The 15614-nt window shown below is 57.2% G+C and overlaps 3 protein-coding genes across 4 annotated transcripts; 1 reads left to right on the plus strand and 2 right to left on the minus strand.

Annotated features, from left to right (window-relative positions):
* Positions 1 to 23: 23 nt before the first annotated feature.
* ARCN1 (archain 1) lies at positions 24 to 8616 on the minus strand. Of its 2 annotated transcripts, XM_054176210.1 has the most exons (10): positions 8393 to 8616; positions 6638 to 6901; positions 5807 to 5986; positions 5374 to 5579; positions 4687 to 4848; positions 3892 to 4057; positions 2683 to 2830; positions 2283 to 2391; positions 1929 to 2133; positions 24 to 1529 (listed from the first exon to the last, which is right to left on the minus strand). In XM_054176210.1, the coding sequence occupies exons 1-10, from the start codon at positions 8393 to 8395 to the stop codon at positions 1440 to 1442; spliced, it is 1533 nt and encodes a 510-aa protein (XP_054032185.1). In that variant the 5' UTR covers positions 8396 to 8616; the 3' UTR covers positions 24 to 1439. The 2 variants fall into 2 exon arrangements, with proteins under 2 accessions (XP_054032185.1, XP_054032184.1); XM_054176209.1 differs by lacking the exons at positions 24 to 1529; positions 1929 to 2133; positions 2283 to 2391; positions 2683 to 2830 and having other exon boundaries at positions 3542 to 4057; positions 6638 to 6844.
* Positions 8617 to 8630: 14 nt separating this feature from the next.
* IFT46 (intraflagellar transport 46) lies at positions 8631 to 13643 on the plus strand. The gene is made up of 11 exons (XM_054175992.1): positions 8631 to 8660; positions 8734 to 8916; positions 8996 to 9123; positions 9627 to 9701; positions 9803 to 9896; positions 10176 to 10304; positions 10817 to 10938; positions 11345 to 11411; positions 11502 to 11562; positions 11783 to 11868; positions 12713 to 13643. Exons 1-11 carry the CDS (start codon positions 8631 to 8633, stop codon positions 12806 to 12808), a joined length of 1071 nt encoding a protein of 356 aa, XP_054031967.1. The 3' UTR covers positions 12809 to 13643.
* Positions 13644 to 13669: 26 nt separating this feature from the next.
* On the minus strand, positions 13670 to 15503 carry TMEM25 (transmembrane protein 25). The gene is given in 7 exon segments (XM_054175993.1): positions 13670 to 13742; positions 13744 to 13909; positions 14011 to 14295; positions 14385 to 14675; positions 14811 to 15095; positions 15178 to 15352; positions 15390 to 15503. Coding segments are annotated over 7 exon segments (1389 nt in total).
* Positions 15504 to 15614: the final 111 nt, after the last annotated feature.

Genomic DNA, 15614 nt, shown 5'->3' on the forward strand with positions numbered 1-15614 from the left:
AAGGACCCCAGGACCGCAGCACCTCCTTTGACAATACTTTTATTCGATTACAGTCTCGGGGTTTCTCCGCGTACACTGGAATGTGCTCTATTCCCTACCGGGCAGGGTTACAAAAAGGGGGAGCTCGGTTTAAATATTGCCCTCAATGACTTAAGGAACAAAAAAAAGCTCCATGGATGCTCCAACTAACCCCAACTCCATTTTAAAATCATACAAGCAGCTCTCGCACAGGACCGAGCAGAGAGATCATCATTGCCTACGGTGCTAGGGACAGGGCTCGCTCACCGGGACAGGGATCTTCAGGGTGACTTCCTCTGGGGTGCTGCTGGCAGAGAGACCACAAACTTCTTTGGCAGGGAAACCAGGAGACACTGCCCCTTCAGAGCCGCTCCTGGGGAGCTTTTAGGACATTTGCTCCCCAGCTGCGTGCTCAGGGCCACTGGCAGCTCCCCACAGCCCTGGCTAGTGGCGAGTGAAAGGCCAGAGTCTGGATGGGAGCACAGGTCGGTGAGATGAGGCAAATGCTGCTCCTGAAGCAGCAGGAGGAGGACAGACTGTAGGACATGACCAGAGTGCTGCTCACGTTCAGAACAGGCCCCAGATTCATGGCATCATCATCTCCTTCTCCTTCACTCACACCCACTGAGAAACAGGAGTTTGGGCCAGGTCCTGACACAGAAGTTGAGTAACTGCACGGCAAGGCCTTCAAGCTCCCAGACACCACAAGGACCCCAAAGCCAATATGCAGCTGGTTCCAACCAAATTAAACTGCCTCCAGACCCTGGCCCAAGAGCTAGCACAGCAACAGACAGAGCCCACGCAGGGACAGTTGTGTCTGGATGCTCACCTGGCAGCAGCAGGAGCTAAAGCACCCCGAGTCTCTCCCCCCACACACTGCAGGGGAACAGCAGTAACTGTGCTGGGCAAGCAGACAAACTTGGTGTCTGAGGTGGGGGGGTTGTGGGAGGGAAGATGGACCCCAAGGCCAACTTGCTCTGATTCTACCAGAGAGAAGGGTGCAAAGAGGTGAGGTGCCTGTTAACCTCTGCCATTGATGGAAACGAGCGCCGAGGGCTGAGGAGAAATCCAAACAGCAGCACCAAGGAGGGAGCAGTGCAGCGATGCTTCAGGAGTGAGGAAAACTATGTCTGGGAGGTGCTGGAACTGAGCTCGGGGACATGCCCAAGCCAGGTTCTCAGGGGAGATCTTGCTCTTCTGCTGGCCAGTAAAAAATCTGCCAAAGAAATTTGTAGTCTTTCCCCCCACGAGCACCTCAGTTCTCTGCCGAAAGTGTCTGTGACCCAAGCCCGCTGCGGGTGGCGGAGGCACGGCTCTCAGCAGAGGGGGGGCTGCAGCGTTCCCAACATTCAGAATAAACTTCAGCCTCTATTTTTTTTTAATTTAAAAATTTCTTCCTTTGCACTCCCCCATGGCTGGCGTTACAGGATTTCATACTTGTCCACCAGGAAGGTGGTTTCCGTAGAGAACCTCACAGGGCTGCTCCCGTCTACCTGGGTCACTTTGGAAACCTGCGGGGACAAGAGGCAGAGTTAGGCCAGCAGCGCGCTGCTCCCACCGCGATGCTGGGACAGTCACTAGGGGAGAGCCAGCCCTGAGGGAAAGAGCAGTTCCCAGGAAACAGGGCAAGGATTTTCTGTGCTGAGAGTGAAGGGGCAGCTGCTAAGCAGCCAGGGCACACAGCCCCATGCAGAGGAGCTTTTTGGCTCAGAACACTGATGGATTCCTTAGAGAACTCTGAGGGGAGTTACTCAGAGGCTTGAAGGCACAAGGAAAACCGCAGGCAAGCTCTGGGCAGCAGAGGCTCCCGGTGGTGCTTGCTGGCATTCTTGGATCCAGCTGCTGGCTAGAGCCAGCAGGCCCAAGCAGCACATGGTGATCGTTAGCCAGCCTGGCAGCAGCAGCCATACCTGTATGTTGCAATAGCTCTTTTTGGAGACGAAGGAGACGTGCACTGGGAAGAAGTCATTGGGCTGCCCTGCTATGCTGAACTCCAGGCTGCCGCTCTTGTTCTTGGCATCTATCACTGGCAGGCACCACTCCAGCAGGTTCCGCCGGCTGTCGTGGCGATACTCGCCATCGATCTCCCCGATCACCGGGGCACCCACGCCAGACCTAGAGCAGACCGCGAGAGGGCCCCATCGCTCACCTGCACAGAGCTAAGGGATGCTAATGCAGGCAGATGGCCTGGCCACCAGACAGTGGAGCCAGCAGGATCCAGGACAGCAGAGGTCAGTGCTGCCTGGACAAGAAAAGCTACTTACGGCAAGGGGATGGTGATGACGACATCATTCAGCTCCAGGTTCTCCTCTTGCAACTCATATTCGATGTTAACGTCGCAGCTGTTGCCACTTTCCGAGGGCCAGCAGTTAACTGAGGGCACAGAAACACGATGTTGAACCATGCCCACCTGCTGTGGGGTGCAGCCTCTCAGCAGATGAAAGCACAGCAAACAGCCTCATTCCAAGAAAAGCTTTTAGTTTTCTCCAAGAGCATTACAGAAACTGGAGGCTACTGAGAGCAGCAGGCACTAGCCAACAGAAGACACACAGTACCCACAGCATCCTACAGGGTGCCACACTCCAGAGGCTGGAACAAGGCCAGGCACAAAGCCAGCAGCAGGTAAACACCAGCCTGTGCCACCCAAGGCAGGAGCACACTCACTTGTCAATGGGATGAAGGACTCCTCTGTGGTCTGCAGCCTCCACTTCAGCACACCCACGTCGCTGTTGATGGGGAATGACTTTTCTGGGTTCTTCAAACCGATCTGTGACTCCGCGGTGAAGAGCTTCTTGTCCACGTTCGGGTGAGTCTGGAAGGGGAACGCGTGCCCAGGATGCAGCTCTCAGCCCCAGGGAGCTGTGCATGGGTAGTGTGGACTCCCGCAAGACAGGCCTGCACTTCCTGGAGTATTTTCCCTGATAAGTCTTAAAAGACCAACCTGAAGACTCACAATCAACATCTCTCTTAAGAGGAAAAAAACCCTAATGCTGCTGGAAAGAACACCCTGCAACCACAGAAACGCTGCTTCCCTCAGCAACCTGAACACACACACCCCCACCCCCACCCCGGCAGCCAAACTTGACCTCACAACAGCAGCCTGAGCAGCTCTGCAGAAGCAGAGGAATTCTGCAAGCCTATGTTTGAGTTACATTAGAAAGATGTCAGCACTGGGTTTATCTCCTCTTCCCCCTGCAGCTGCACACGTGGGACCAGTTAGGAACTCGCTTGTGAGATGTACTGATAAGGAACCTCCTGTTGCACACACAGCCCTGCAGCTGGCTACATGTAGACAAGCTCTTTGTGAGGAGGAGGAAGGAGCAAAGAAGTGTATCAAAGCAGCACAGCTTCCAAGTGATCAGTAAGGTCACACAACCAGAAGGAGAGAGGGGAGGATGAATGCCTTAGGAATCTCTGAAGCTGCCATTGCTGACTGTAACCAAGGGCTCCGGCAGTGGTCGCAGACACAGTGACAGGACACAAGTGGACCTGAAGAAGCAACAGCTCCCTGGATAAGTAAGTTAACTCTTCACAGGCACAGCAAGTTTACTCCAACACCCACCACAGCCACAGCTTGCAGCAGACAGACAAGCACCAGCAACACGCCCGGCTGCTGCAAAGTCCAGGTGAGCTCAGACAGCACAGCAGGCCGCAGCGCTGCGGGACAGGAAAGGCTGCCAGGGCAGGAGACCTGTGCAGGGCTGCATTTCTCAAGCGAACTTCAGTCTCTGCAGCACGAGCTAGCCCTGTATGGGACTGCTCCTCTTTGCTGGGGAGGCTTAGACCAGAACACAGCACAGCAGCATGCTCAGGGACTTCCAACAGTCTGGGCCAGAGCGGCTGCGGCAGCGCGGGACACCGCGCAGGCTTTACCTGCAGCTGCACTCCCCTCTTGTCGTCGTTCTCCACGTGCAGGCGGATCCGGGAGAACTTCTCGTCGGAGATGTGCAGCATGATCATCCCATGCAGCTCCATGTTCTGCAGCCCTCCATCACGGCCACAGGTCAAGGAAATTTTCTCCTCTATTTTCATGTGCACACTAGGCAGACAGAAAGCAAACAAACATCAAGTCCCATGCTGGGCATCCAAGGGGCAGGACAAGAGAGGAGTGCTCAGCAAGGACAGGCTACATATAAGGAGCCAGGGGGCCACAGAGCTCCCGGGGAACAGTGTAGGCAGCACAGCAGAAGCTCCAACAGGTGAACTCGGGGTGCTCTGGGGAGCAAGTCTGCGCCAGATGGGACCCCAGAGAAACAGCACTGACAGAAGACTGGGACAGGCTGCTCACTCAGCACACCTCTGCTGCGTGCAAAGCACGGCATGAAGGCCTCTGATGAGGCTGCAGCAAGGCAGGTCCCCCTGTGTGTCTGGGCAAGAGGAAAACCAGCTGCTGCTTTAAGGGGAAAAGGCACAGGAAAATTCCCAGCCTCAGCCAAACCGTGGATATACATCCCATTAAGAAAATTCCTCATCAAAGTAGCTGTCTGCCTTTTTGCTGCTGTGCCTCCCAAGATTTTGCCACCATTGTTTAAAATGAACCAGCCAAGCAAGCACACAGGACCAGAGTGTCAGGAAAAAGCCTCTTCTGGGAACAAAAAATGGAAGCCAGCTCATGAAGCCACATGGGCACTGCAGAGAGAGCTGTGGGGAGATCTCTTTCAAACTTACCTCTCTGTGTTAACAGGAGGAGAAAGAACTTTGGCTGCTTCTATAGAGCGCTTGCCTACAGGGGTCACGATGTTCTCTCCTTCTGATTTCAGCTTGTCCACGAAGTTGTCCACCTCCTTCCCCTTTGCACCAAGTTTCAAGGCTTTACTTGAACCCGAAGGCCTAAATAAAAAGTATCTCCAGGTTGCCACAGAACAACAGATTCCTCCTTCCTCAGTCATCATCCCAGCAAGACAGCGTTCCTTCTGCAGCCCCGTTCTGGGAATGGCACGTGTGAAACCGATGCCACGCGCAGGCTGCTAAGTTTTAGTGTAGACCTAGGTCCTCTTTGTCTATTCCCAGTAGCTGGGACCTCTTCCTCACACAAAAGGAGAAACTTTCTGCTCATCAGACTCCAGAAAGGTGATAGCATGCAGCTGTGGTACACAGCACAAATGCTCCTTGATAATAAAATGGGGGGTCTCAAGGAGGTGCATCGTGTACTGGCCTACAGCCAGCCACATTCAGGGCTTGGAGGTGTACACAGGGCCATCAGCAAAGCTGAGGGAGACTGTACAAGGGCAGGACAACCTCTGCCCATTCAGGAACTGAAGGGCAAGGCTACACAGACAAAGGACCGATGTGCCAGAGCCTTCATTTCAGCCACGGCTGGCCCCCCGGAACGCTTGCTGCCTGCTGTACACCCACCTGGCTGGCGCTGGTGCCACTTTGGGCTTGTCTGTTTCAATGATGGTCTCTGTGATCATCGCTGCCGTCGTGCCCCCGGACACAGCTGAGCTGCCAAAGCCACCAAACCCGGGTGCCTTCTTGCCCTGCCTCTCGGCATCCCTCCTGGCCTGCTGCAGCTCCTTTGCTTTGCGCCGCATCTCAGCTTTCGCTTCGCGTTCCTGGGTCTGAAGGGAAGGACAAGAGGCTGCTGGAGCTTGGCAGTCCCAGCAACGGCATTTCAGCACATTTGCCCATAAAGGCTTTGCAGAGGGAGGAAATGAGGCTGGGACTTTCAGTTTAGAGAAAAACACAACCATTCTGTGACCCGTCACAGGAGCAACCCTCCGCATGCCAAGAGCTGTGCTTCCCGGGCAGGCTCCCTTGCCGCCGGCTGGCAGCTGTCCCCACTCACCTCCCGCACTGCTCGGAAGACCTTCTCCTCGTGGGATTCCATCTCCGTGAAGGTCCGGATCTGGGCCAGGTTCACGTTCTCACGGTAGCCCAGGGCCACAATTTCATCAAAGGCAAAAATCAGGTCAAAGCAGTGCTCAGAGATCTCATTCTCCTCCAGAGCTCGACAGTACTCAGGGATCTAGTCAGGGGAAAACATTTTGAAGGAGTGTCTGTAGACGACGCCCTGCAAACATTTTCCTTCTCCTACCCCAGAGCTCCACAGCTGTGCTAGACTCTCTCCCAGACCAGATTCTACTAAGCTGCTCCTCCTGACTTGAGGTAACTGATAAAAAACAAGTTTTGCTTTTCTTAGTTTTTCTACACTAACACACTTATACAACCTCTTAGCTTAACTGCAACATCAGCTTGGAGGAGCCTACATGCACACTGGGGCCAGTGAATTTCCTGAGCACCCTGCACCTGGGAGGAGGCAGCTGCACAAAGGTGCTGCTCCGAAACGCAGGCAAAGGCAGCGCTGCAGCTCAAAGGACCACGCACCGCAGCGCTGCCTCGCTTTGAGCAGGAACGCAGCTGCCGTCTTAACAACGCGGAGAACATTTAATGCCATCCCTGCAGTCTTACTGAAACCCAACTAAGGGGCCTTTACATGCAACTCAGAAACACCACTCGGATCTCAGAGCTCCTTCCAGGCCAGGAAGAGGATCTGGACAATCAGGTTTGCAGGTAGAGGCAGAGAGCGCCTCAGCCCCAGCTCACCAAGAGGCTCCCTTACAGCCACGCTGTTCTGGGCTGTACAGGCACAAACTCTGCACTAAGGGCAGGTCCTTACCACTCGAGAGAAGAGTCGGAGTGTTTCTAGGTCTTCCAGAATGTTGCTGTTCTTGGTGGTGATCAGCACCATGTAGAGCTTCTCCATGGGCTGGTACACGTAGCGCACGCTCTCGGTCTCCACGAAGGTGTGCTGCTTGCCCGTGTTCATCAGCTTCGGGAAGGCCGCCAGCAGCCCCTCGATGCGGGTCCGTGTCATCTCCACAAACTGCCGGGAGACAATGGCCTTCCCTGCCTTCGTGCAGACAGCTGCTGCCAACAGCACCTGCGCGGGAGGGGACGCTGCTGAGCCGCTCTCCAGCACGGCCTCGGCGGCGCGGCCCGGCACCGCTGGCTCCAAGGACGCATGGCTTCTGACCGCCCTCACCGCTGCCATGCCAGCAGCTCTTTTTCCTTAAACACCATCTGAAACCCTCCTCTGTGCCCAGAACCAGGAGCTGAGCTGTGCCCAGAACAAAGCCACCTCTGCTTTTCACTTTCTCCAGTCGGCTCTGTTGCAGCAGTGTCCTGAAGGAGAGCTTTCCCTGCTCTGAATCAGGCTCCTCCTTCACCCGCAGCACTCTAACAACTTCCTTCAGGGGAAGCTCTCTGCTACCGAGTTTTCTGCCAGCCTGGCCCTAACTTACAGCTACATACACACACTTTAAAGCGGCATTTCTTCACACTGCCACGTTAGCAGTACGGGCAGGTTAATAAAATATTGGCAGTTGCATTAACTGCAGCCCATAGATGCCTCTCCCAGGCATTTCACAGACCTTATCACATCACCAACAAAAAAAACAGTGAAGACAGCTCTACCAGTCCACATTTTCTCATTCTCTCAGACTACTGAGACCTCCTTGCACCTCTCTCATAAATCAGCTTCTCAATTAACTTCATCAGGATGACTCTGTTTCTGCACCAGAGCTCTTTTAAACCCTCAACTGTTGTTACTAATGGGCAAGCACCAGAAACTCTCACATATAGACAGATTTCACTTCCCACTTCTGCCCCAGGCAGGCTGTGCCTGGCATGTGTGTCCTGGTAGAAAGAGCCAGGCTCTTTCTGGGCTGCCCCAGGGCCCTGCAGCTCGACAATTCGGGGACAACTATCTCCTGAAGTACTTACAGGTCTGGAATAAGCTTGCTCTCTGTAAGTAGTCCCCGAAAGCACTCAAGAAGAACCAGGAGGCACCAAGGACCCCGCTGCACCGTGAGCACACAGCACTCTGCTCTGTAAGGGAGCACTGCGCCAGCCGCCGTCAAACGCCACCGTGGACGGGCAAGAAGGAGCAGGGCTAACTCTGACAGAGCTCCGAGTGCTGCACTCTGCCCCGACACGGGAGCAGCCGGCCATCGCCTGCGCCCGGCCGCACCCAGCGCTCCAGGGGGCAGCCTTGGCGTTACCCAGACAACCTTTACAGGTGCCAAAGGCTGCGGCCCGCGGCCCCCGGCCCCTTCGCCGAGGCACCGCGGCTCTGTAAAGCGCTGCTCGGCGTTCAGCGGTCCCGCTCGCCCCGGGCATGGCCATCCCTGCGCCCCCGCCGTCCCTCAAGGCTGCCGGCCCCGGCCCCGACCCCCAGGGCGGCAGAAGAACCAGCCACAATCTGCTGCTCTGCTCTGCCCCACCAGGCCACGGGACGCCGGCTCCGGCCCCGGCCTGTTCCGGGCCTGGCCACTGGTAAGGCCTAGGGGCCAGGGCGGGAAGGGGCCGGGGACTCCCCGACGCTCCCCCACAGCCCGCTGCGGCAAGCGGCAGCCCGCGGGTGGGCCCTTACCATGGCGGCGGCAGCGCTGGGCTCCGCGCTTCCTCCCTGCCTGCCTCCGCACACGGCGTCCTGCGGGCAGCCCCACAAGATGGCGGCGCCGAGCCACGTCCCCAGCCGGAAGAGCCGCCACGCACGGCGCGCGGGGCAGGGCTGGCCACGCCCCCGTTGGCCCGCCCGGCCGCTAGGCGGCGCAGCGGAGACCTGGTCGCTCTAGGGGACTAGAGGCGAGCGAGGCGGGCGCGTCGCCATGGCGACGGCGGGACGGCGCGCGCCGGGGGTGAGCGGAGCGGGCCAGGCAGGGCCGGGCCGGGCCGGGCCGGGCCGATGCCTCACCACGCTCCTCCGCCTAGACCCGCCTGGTCGAGAACCATCCGCACGACGAGACCCTGGAGCTGCTGGAGACTGAAGTTACGCGCGGCGCGGCGGAGAGGCCATCCGGGGCCCGCCCCCGGGGATCCCGCCGGCCGGGGCTATCCGCAGCGGGCAGCGGCGCGGCCGATCGCGGCAAGGACGAAGAGGGCAGCGGCGACAAGGTAGGCGTGGTGCCGGCGGCAGGAGGGGCGACCCGAGCCGGGTGATGTCCGGTGGTGAGTTCCTGTCCCAATCCCCTAGGAGGAGGCGGCTGCCGCCGCTGCCCTCAGCGACGACGACGACGACGACGACGACTCGGAAGAAGAAGAGGATTCCTCCGAGGATGACTCGGAAGACGACTCAGAGGAGCACGGGGCTGCGCTGGAGGGGTGAGCGGCGCCGCCGGCTGGAGCGGCTGGGGTCCGGTACCGGGCAGATGACATATGGGGGTCAGCCAGCCTCCTGGCAGGCAGTGGATGCCCCAGAAAGCAAAGGATCATCTCAAACACATCACTCAGCTCCTGATGATCGTCTTTCTCCTCTACTTTCAACGTTAGTAATCCCCCGTCCCAGGGTCCCAGGTTGCTGTCCTGATGCCTGCCTCTGTGCGGGGCTCCTGTCCACCTTCCGCCAGCCCTGCACAAATCTTTGTGACCGCAGACAGTTGCCCATCACTCAAATGCTTCTTTTCATTTTTTCGGCTAGGAGGCCTGAAGCAAGGCATGGCACAGTAATGTTTTTCCCGTGCAAGAAATCTTATTAAGAGAGGATTTTACTCCCTGGCTTTTGGGCTTCTTTGGCATCCCAAAGATGTCTCAGCTGGGCTCATGTGGCACTGGTACAGAGCCTGCCGCATGCTGATCTCTGCCTACATTTCCCCTCCTTTCTTTAGTGATTTCAATCTGGCAGATTATGACTACCTGCCGGTGTCCTCTGAACTCAGAGAAGTCTTTGAGTACATTAAAAGGTGAGTGAAGGAGATTTACCCCACTCTTGGCTCTGCTTTACTGTGGCATATTTGACAGGGCAGGTCATGGCCACCCACAATGTGCTTGTGTTATTTTCCAGGTACACTCCCAAGATAACAGAAATTGAACACAAACTGCAGCCTTTTATTCCAGACTTCATTCCTGCTGTTGGGGACATTGATGCATTCCTAAAGGTATGGTTGCTTCATGTCCCCCTACGCGTTCCTGCCCTGTGAGCCGAAACAGAGCGCGGCCTTGGCGCAAGGGGCAGCCAGGCAGCCACCGCTCTGGCAGCACATCTGGAGGCTGGGGTGAGGCCTGTGCTCCCCCTCCTCCAACACTCTGCACTAACAACTTGAGAGAGCGCATCTGTCCTCAAGGGGGATTTCTACACCACAGGGAGGCCCTGTAAGGCAGCCCAGCATCCCCTGCTTGGGGTTGCCACAGGCATCTGGGTCTCTGTGCCTCTGCAGGTTCCCCGTCCCGACAGCAAGCCGGATAACCTCGGCCTGCTGGTGCTGGATGAGCCATCCACCAAGCAGTCCGATCCCACGGTGCTCTCCCTTTGGCTGACCGAGAACTCCAAGCAGCACAACGTCACCGTGAGTCGGGTGGGGAGGTCACGCTGGCTGTGGCTGGCTGGAGCAAAACCAGAGCCTTTGTCTCTGTCTCTGTGACTGCAGTGTCATACCACAACAGAAACCTTGGCTTTCAAAGCAGGAAGAAATAACCTTCTTTAGCTTCAAACTGCAGTGGATCAGTGCATTGCTCGAGGAGAGCCTTGGTATAGGCTTTGGGTCTGCTTCCTTCTTTGTGGTAGTTTCAAGGCTATGCCTTTAAAATTTTTCACAGATCTTGAGCAGAAAAGTAGTAAAATGTAAATAAATCACTGTTGCTGTCGTTTGCTTCCAACTGGTCTGGTCTGGCAAAGTTAATGCTGGGGGGGGATTTCAACCCACCACACCTCTGGTGTCAAAGGTTGCTGGTGTTTTGTTTGCCAGCTGCTCTTCTGTCTGTTGGTGTAGTGCTGGGTGGTTAATGGGGAGCAAAGGCAGGGCTGGCCAAAACTCCCCCAAACCAGAAAACACTTCCAGGTCTATATTTCTGTTTTCAGCATGAGATCAAAGTGAAGAGTTTAGAGAATGCAGAGAAGAACCCCAAAGCCATTGAGAGCTGGATTGAGAGTATCAGTGAGCTGCACTGCTGCAAACCTCCTGCCACAGTCCACTACACCAGGTGAGCCACTGTGGCAGTTCTTCCCACACCCCTACGGCCTAAGCTCAGCTCAGTAGGAGGCCATCAGCTAAGTCTAGGAGTAGAATAGAATAGAGTAAAACCATCAAGATACCTTCAAGAGGGAGAAGGCTTGTGGATTTTCAGGGTCATCCCATGACGTGCATGTGCTGAACACTGTCTCCCTCTCTGCACTTCTTTCTCCCTCCATAACTTGGATCAGTCTGACAGGTAGCACTCAGAGCTTTGCAGGCTTAAGCTTGACTGATAAATGAAAAAGTCCCCACTGAGAGGTGCTGCCTGCTCTCAGCTGGTAGAGCAGGGACTGTCCTGTTACAGCAGCCTGACAGGAGGAACCCGTTCCAATCATATGTGACCCTGAGCTTCATGTTCTCTTCTGCACTGACAGGCCAATGCCTGACATTGAGACCCTGATGCAGGAGTGGTCACCAGAGTTTGAGGAGCTCCTGGGAAAGGTTTGTTGTGCAGTTGACAAGCAGCTGGCTCAGCATGTGAGCTGGCACCACCTTCCCTGCTGCATTTGATGCCAGTCCTGTCTGTTCCAGGTGGTCCTCCCGACGGCGGAGATGAGCTGCGAGCTGGCCGAGTACATCGACATGGTCTGCGGTGAGCGGGGAGGATGCACTGGGGGTGTGCAGCAGGCCCTGCACGGCGCCCTTGGGGCAAGAGCACTGGCTGCAGGCTCAGCCCCGAGCAGGCAGGACCATCCCAGCTGCCTTCAGCAGTCTCTTGTAGCTTTGCTTCTGACAAGCTAAAGCCCAAGGGCTCACAGGCTGTGGGGTGCTCAGCCTTTGCTTGCAGCCCTCACACACTTCTGTTCTTGCAGCCATTCTGGACATCCCTGTCTACAAGAGTCGGCTCCAGCCCCTGCATGTCCTCTTCTCCCTCTATTTGGAGTTCAAGAACTCACAGGTACACAGACAGGTGCTGCTCCCCTTGGCCCTGGCTCCGCTGGGCTGCAGGTGTTTGCAGAAGGATGGGGATCACTTTATAAGCTGCTCTTTTCCCTACTACCTTGACATCATTCAAGGAGCCTCTCATGTGCTGTGAGGTTGGAATGCTGCATTTTAACTCTCACATAAGCCCAGAATTCCCTTCCCACCACAGTCAGGGCAGCTGCTGAGGACACAGCTTGTGCAGAGCTGAAGAGGCTCATGTGACCTCCAATTCACAGGTTCACAGATGGCGTTGGGTTGGAAGGGACCCTTAAATGTCATCTTGTCCACCCCCCTTGCAGTCATCAGGCTGCCCAGGGCCACAGCAAGTCTGATCTTGAATGTCTCCAGGGACAAGGCCTCAGCTACATCTCTAGGCAACCTGTTCCAGTGTCTCACCACCCCACACTGTGCTGATCTTCCTCCTGATGTCCAACCTAAATCTGCTCTGCTCCAGTTTCAAACCATTGCTCCTCATCTTATCCCCACAGTCCCTTCTGAATAGTCCCTCCTCAGCTTTCTTGTAGGTCCCCTTCAGGTATTAGAATGCAGCTCTGAGGTCTTCCTGGAGCCTTCCCTTCTCCAGGCTGAACAACCCCAATTGCCTCAGACTGTCCCCTAGCAGAGGTTCTCCAGCCCTCTGATCATCTTTGTGGCATTCCTTTGGACCCTCTCCAACAGGTCCACATTCTTCTTGTGTTGGAGGTACCAAGTCTGGACACAACTTGGAGCTGAGGTCTCAGCAGAGCAGAGTGGCAGAATCGCCTCTCTCCCATCTGCTGGCCACGCTACTTTGCAGTAACCTGTTCTTTCTCCTGCAGCATTTCAAGTCCCTGGCTGATGGGAAGAAGGGCAGGAGCTCGCCATCCAACCCACCCTCACAAGCAGCAGACATGGAGGTGTTAAGCTATGCCTGAAGCTTCACGTTAAACCCTCATGCCCTGGCTCAGCATCTGCTGCTGCTGGACATCAGGGTTTGACCAGAGCAGCCCAGGAAGCAGTGCTCCATGCTCCAGAAGCCTCCAGTTTTTACAGATGCTACTGAGCTGTTCTGACTCATCACATTTATTGCAGAAGATGCCTAATTACTCTGGTTTTGACTCATTCACAAGAACCTCAGCATTAAACCAGCTCTTCCCTGGGATGAGCTCCCTGTGCCCTAGCTGCTGCTGGGTAAAGGCTCCTCTAGTGCAGGAGACAAGTACTGGAACAAGTGGAAATAAACCCTGTGCTCAGACACTTGGATCTGCTTGGTGTGCTCCAAGCCCTGATGTGGGGATCTCCCCTGTCCTCTGCCCCATATTTATGGAGTCCCTTTTCCTGTGCTTGAGTCTCTTAGCAACCTCCTGGGAGAAATAACCAGCACGGCACAATGCTGATGCTCAACTTTATTGCTGCGGGGTTGGCTGTTGCAGGCCTGCCCTGCTCACCCCTCTGCCACAGCTCTGTGCCGGGCACAGAGGATCACAGAGGAAGCAAGGCTGGGGCTTGACCTTGCCCCAGGAGGAGTCACAGCACTGGCAGCCTGGCCGAGCCTGGTTATAAACAGCTTTGATATGTTTTGGTTGCAGTTGACTATTGGTAAAGCACACAGGCTAGGTAAAAATGTGCCCAGAACAACAGTGAGGCTACCGAGGCCTGCAGCAGGTAGCTTAATGTCTAGTCAGGTGGCTGGTGGACACTTGCCATGCAGCACAGCCTCCCTGGCACCCTCAGCTGTGCTGCTTCACAGGCTTGTACATACCTGGCTCGTGGTCAGATCTCACAGCCAGATTTCATCACTGCTGGTGCTGGGCACTTTGTAGATGCGTCCAGACACTGGGAACTGGATAAAACCTGTGAGACAAAAACAACTTGGTGCTGTCACCTTTTGGGGTGGCCGTAAAGGATGATGGTTTTCAGGGCTGCTTGCCCACTTGTGCCCCCCTCACCAAGCTTGCTGAAGACCAGAGGGTTTTGTGGCCCCAGTACAGTGCTCTCCTCTCCCCTGGCACCAGCTCCTATGTCCTTAGAGGAAGCTGTGGGGAAGGAAGGGGACATAAGCTGGGACATTGGGCCCTCACCCCAGCAAGCCCTGTGGCCCCACCTGTCCCCTTGCACCAGCTCCAACAGGTCTCACCGCTGGGCTCCTGTGTGAAGTCGCTGAGGCGCAGGTTGGGTGGCAGTGACTGGGTCTGGCGGGGCAGGCGTGAGCCCGAGGGCAGCAGGAGACCAGAGCCACCGCAGTGGGAGCAGTGGTTGAGCTGGCTGCTCCCTTCTGCTCCCCCCTTGCCTGGCACTGGCTTGGCCCGGTGGCACACAAGGCAGGCAGCACAGGAGCCCAGGCTGAGCAGGGCACCCAGGGCCACAGCTGCTCCAACAGCAACGCCCAGGAGGGGTAGTTCCACGCGAGTATCCAGCAGACCTGTACAGGCAACGTGGCTCCCTCAGCACCCTCTGCAGAGACACTGCTCTGCACCCACCCGCCCCCCCCGCCCCCCCCCCCCCACCTACTTGGGGGTAGGATGGAGGCAGTAGTAATGCCCACGCTGTTGGCAGCACTGACAGAAAAGTTGCCGGCCGCGCGGGCCAGGTGGATGCGAAGGGAGTGGTTGGTCAGCCCTGGGTAGTGTGTGGCACCCAGGAGGAGGAACTCAGAGGCGTTGGCCATCACGTGCCCATCCTGGTCCACCCAAGTGACGCTGGCAGGGGGGTTGGCTTGCACTAGCACGAAGAGCACCAGGAGGAGCCCAGCATCTTCCACCTCCTGGTAGTGGGCGTCTGCCTGCAGGATCTCCGGCTTGTCTGGGTGACAAACAGAGGCAGTGAGATGGGCAGAAGGAACAGAACAGCACAGCCAGAAAACACATTTGTTAGGGTCAGAAGCTGATGCCCTCCCTGCACCTCTGGCCAGAGCAGGGCCAGTGCTGCGGACCTTACACTGCACGTCGAGGAGGATGGAGGCGTTGTAGGTCTCACCGGTGGCCAGGTCCGTCAGGGAGCAGTTCAGCTCGCGGTCGGTCCGCCGGGCAGTAAGGGTGAGGGTGCTGGCAGTGCCCGTGGCCAAGCAGTTCGCCTTCTGCCTACGGCCGTCAAGGTACCACTCCAGTGCGGCACCGGGGACCGGCCTGGGGGCCCGGCAGGTGAAGGCGCTGCTCTCCCCCTCCCGCAGCGTACACACTGTCAGCCGCTGTCCGTCGATGGTGGGACCCAGTTCCCCCAGCCCTGCCAGAGAGCCGGCGGCGCGTCAGAGCCGCAGCGAGGTCCTGCTGCCAGAGCTGCACACCGGACCCCAGAGCAGCCTCACCTGCGGAGCAGAGCGCCGGGAGGCCAACCAGCAGCAGCGGCAGCAGCAGCAGCAGGCGGACGAGGGTAGCCCCCGCGTCGCCCCATAGCACACGGCCACACTCAGTGCTAGGAGAGTGGCAGCTGGAAGCGGGACAAAAGCCGCGGCCGCGCCGGCTCCCTGTCATCCCGGAGCGCTGCAGAGCCGGGGAACGCGGGCGGGCTGCGCCTTACCTGGAGCATTGCCGCTGCCGCGTCCAGCCTGTCCCGCACTGCGGCTCTGCGCCTGGCTCCGCACGGGAAGCCGCGCAAGAGGCGCAGGGGCGGACCCGGCCCGGCTCCGACCATCGCTCTCCATGGGGCCCCAGAGCCGCCTTCCCTGAGCTGCGGCAGCGGCGTCGGTCTTGCCGAAAGGGTGGCCAGAGACCACCCTACCAGGACAGGGGATGAACGTTCCCC

This window comes from Dryobates pubescens, chromosome 34 (genome assembly GCF_014839835.1).
Source record: "Dryobates pubescens isolate bDryPub1 chromosome 34, bDryPub1.pri, whole genome shotgun sequence".
Classification (NCBI taxonomy): Eukaryota; Metazoa; Chordata; class Aves; order Piciformes; family Picidae; genus Dryobates; species Dryobates pubescens.

Bases quoted from the DNA above. Each gene is read 5' to 3' on its own strand.
- IFT46 (XM_054175992.1), top strand. From the start codon at position 8,631: ATGGCGACGGCGGGACGGCGCGCGCCGGGG. The intron at 8,661-8,733 runs GTGAGCGGAGCG...TCCTCCGCCTAG, and splicing joins CGGGACGGCGCGCGCCGGGG to ACCCGCCTGGTCGAGAACCA. The intron at 8,917-8,995 runs GTAGGCGTGGTG...CCAATCCCCTAG, and splicing joins AAGAGGGCAGCGGCGACAAG to GAGGAGGCGGCTGCCGCCGC.
- ARCN1 (XM_054176210.1), bottom strand. The intron at 4,849-5,373 runs GTGGGTGTACAG...CTTTTTATTTAG, and splicing joins GTGGCACCAGCGCCAGCCAG to GCCTTCGGGTTCAAGTAAAG. The intron at 4,058-4,686 runs GTAAGTTTGAAA...CTGTCTGCCTAG, and splicing joins CCTCCTGTTAACACAGAGAG to TGTGCACATGAAAATAGAGG.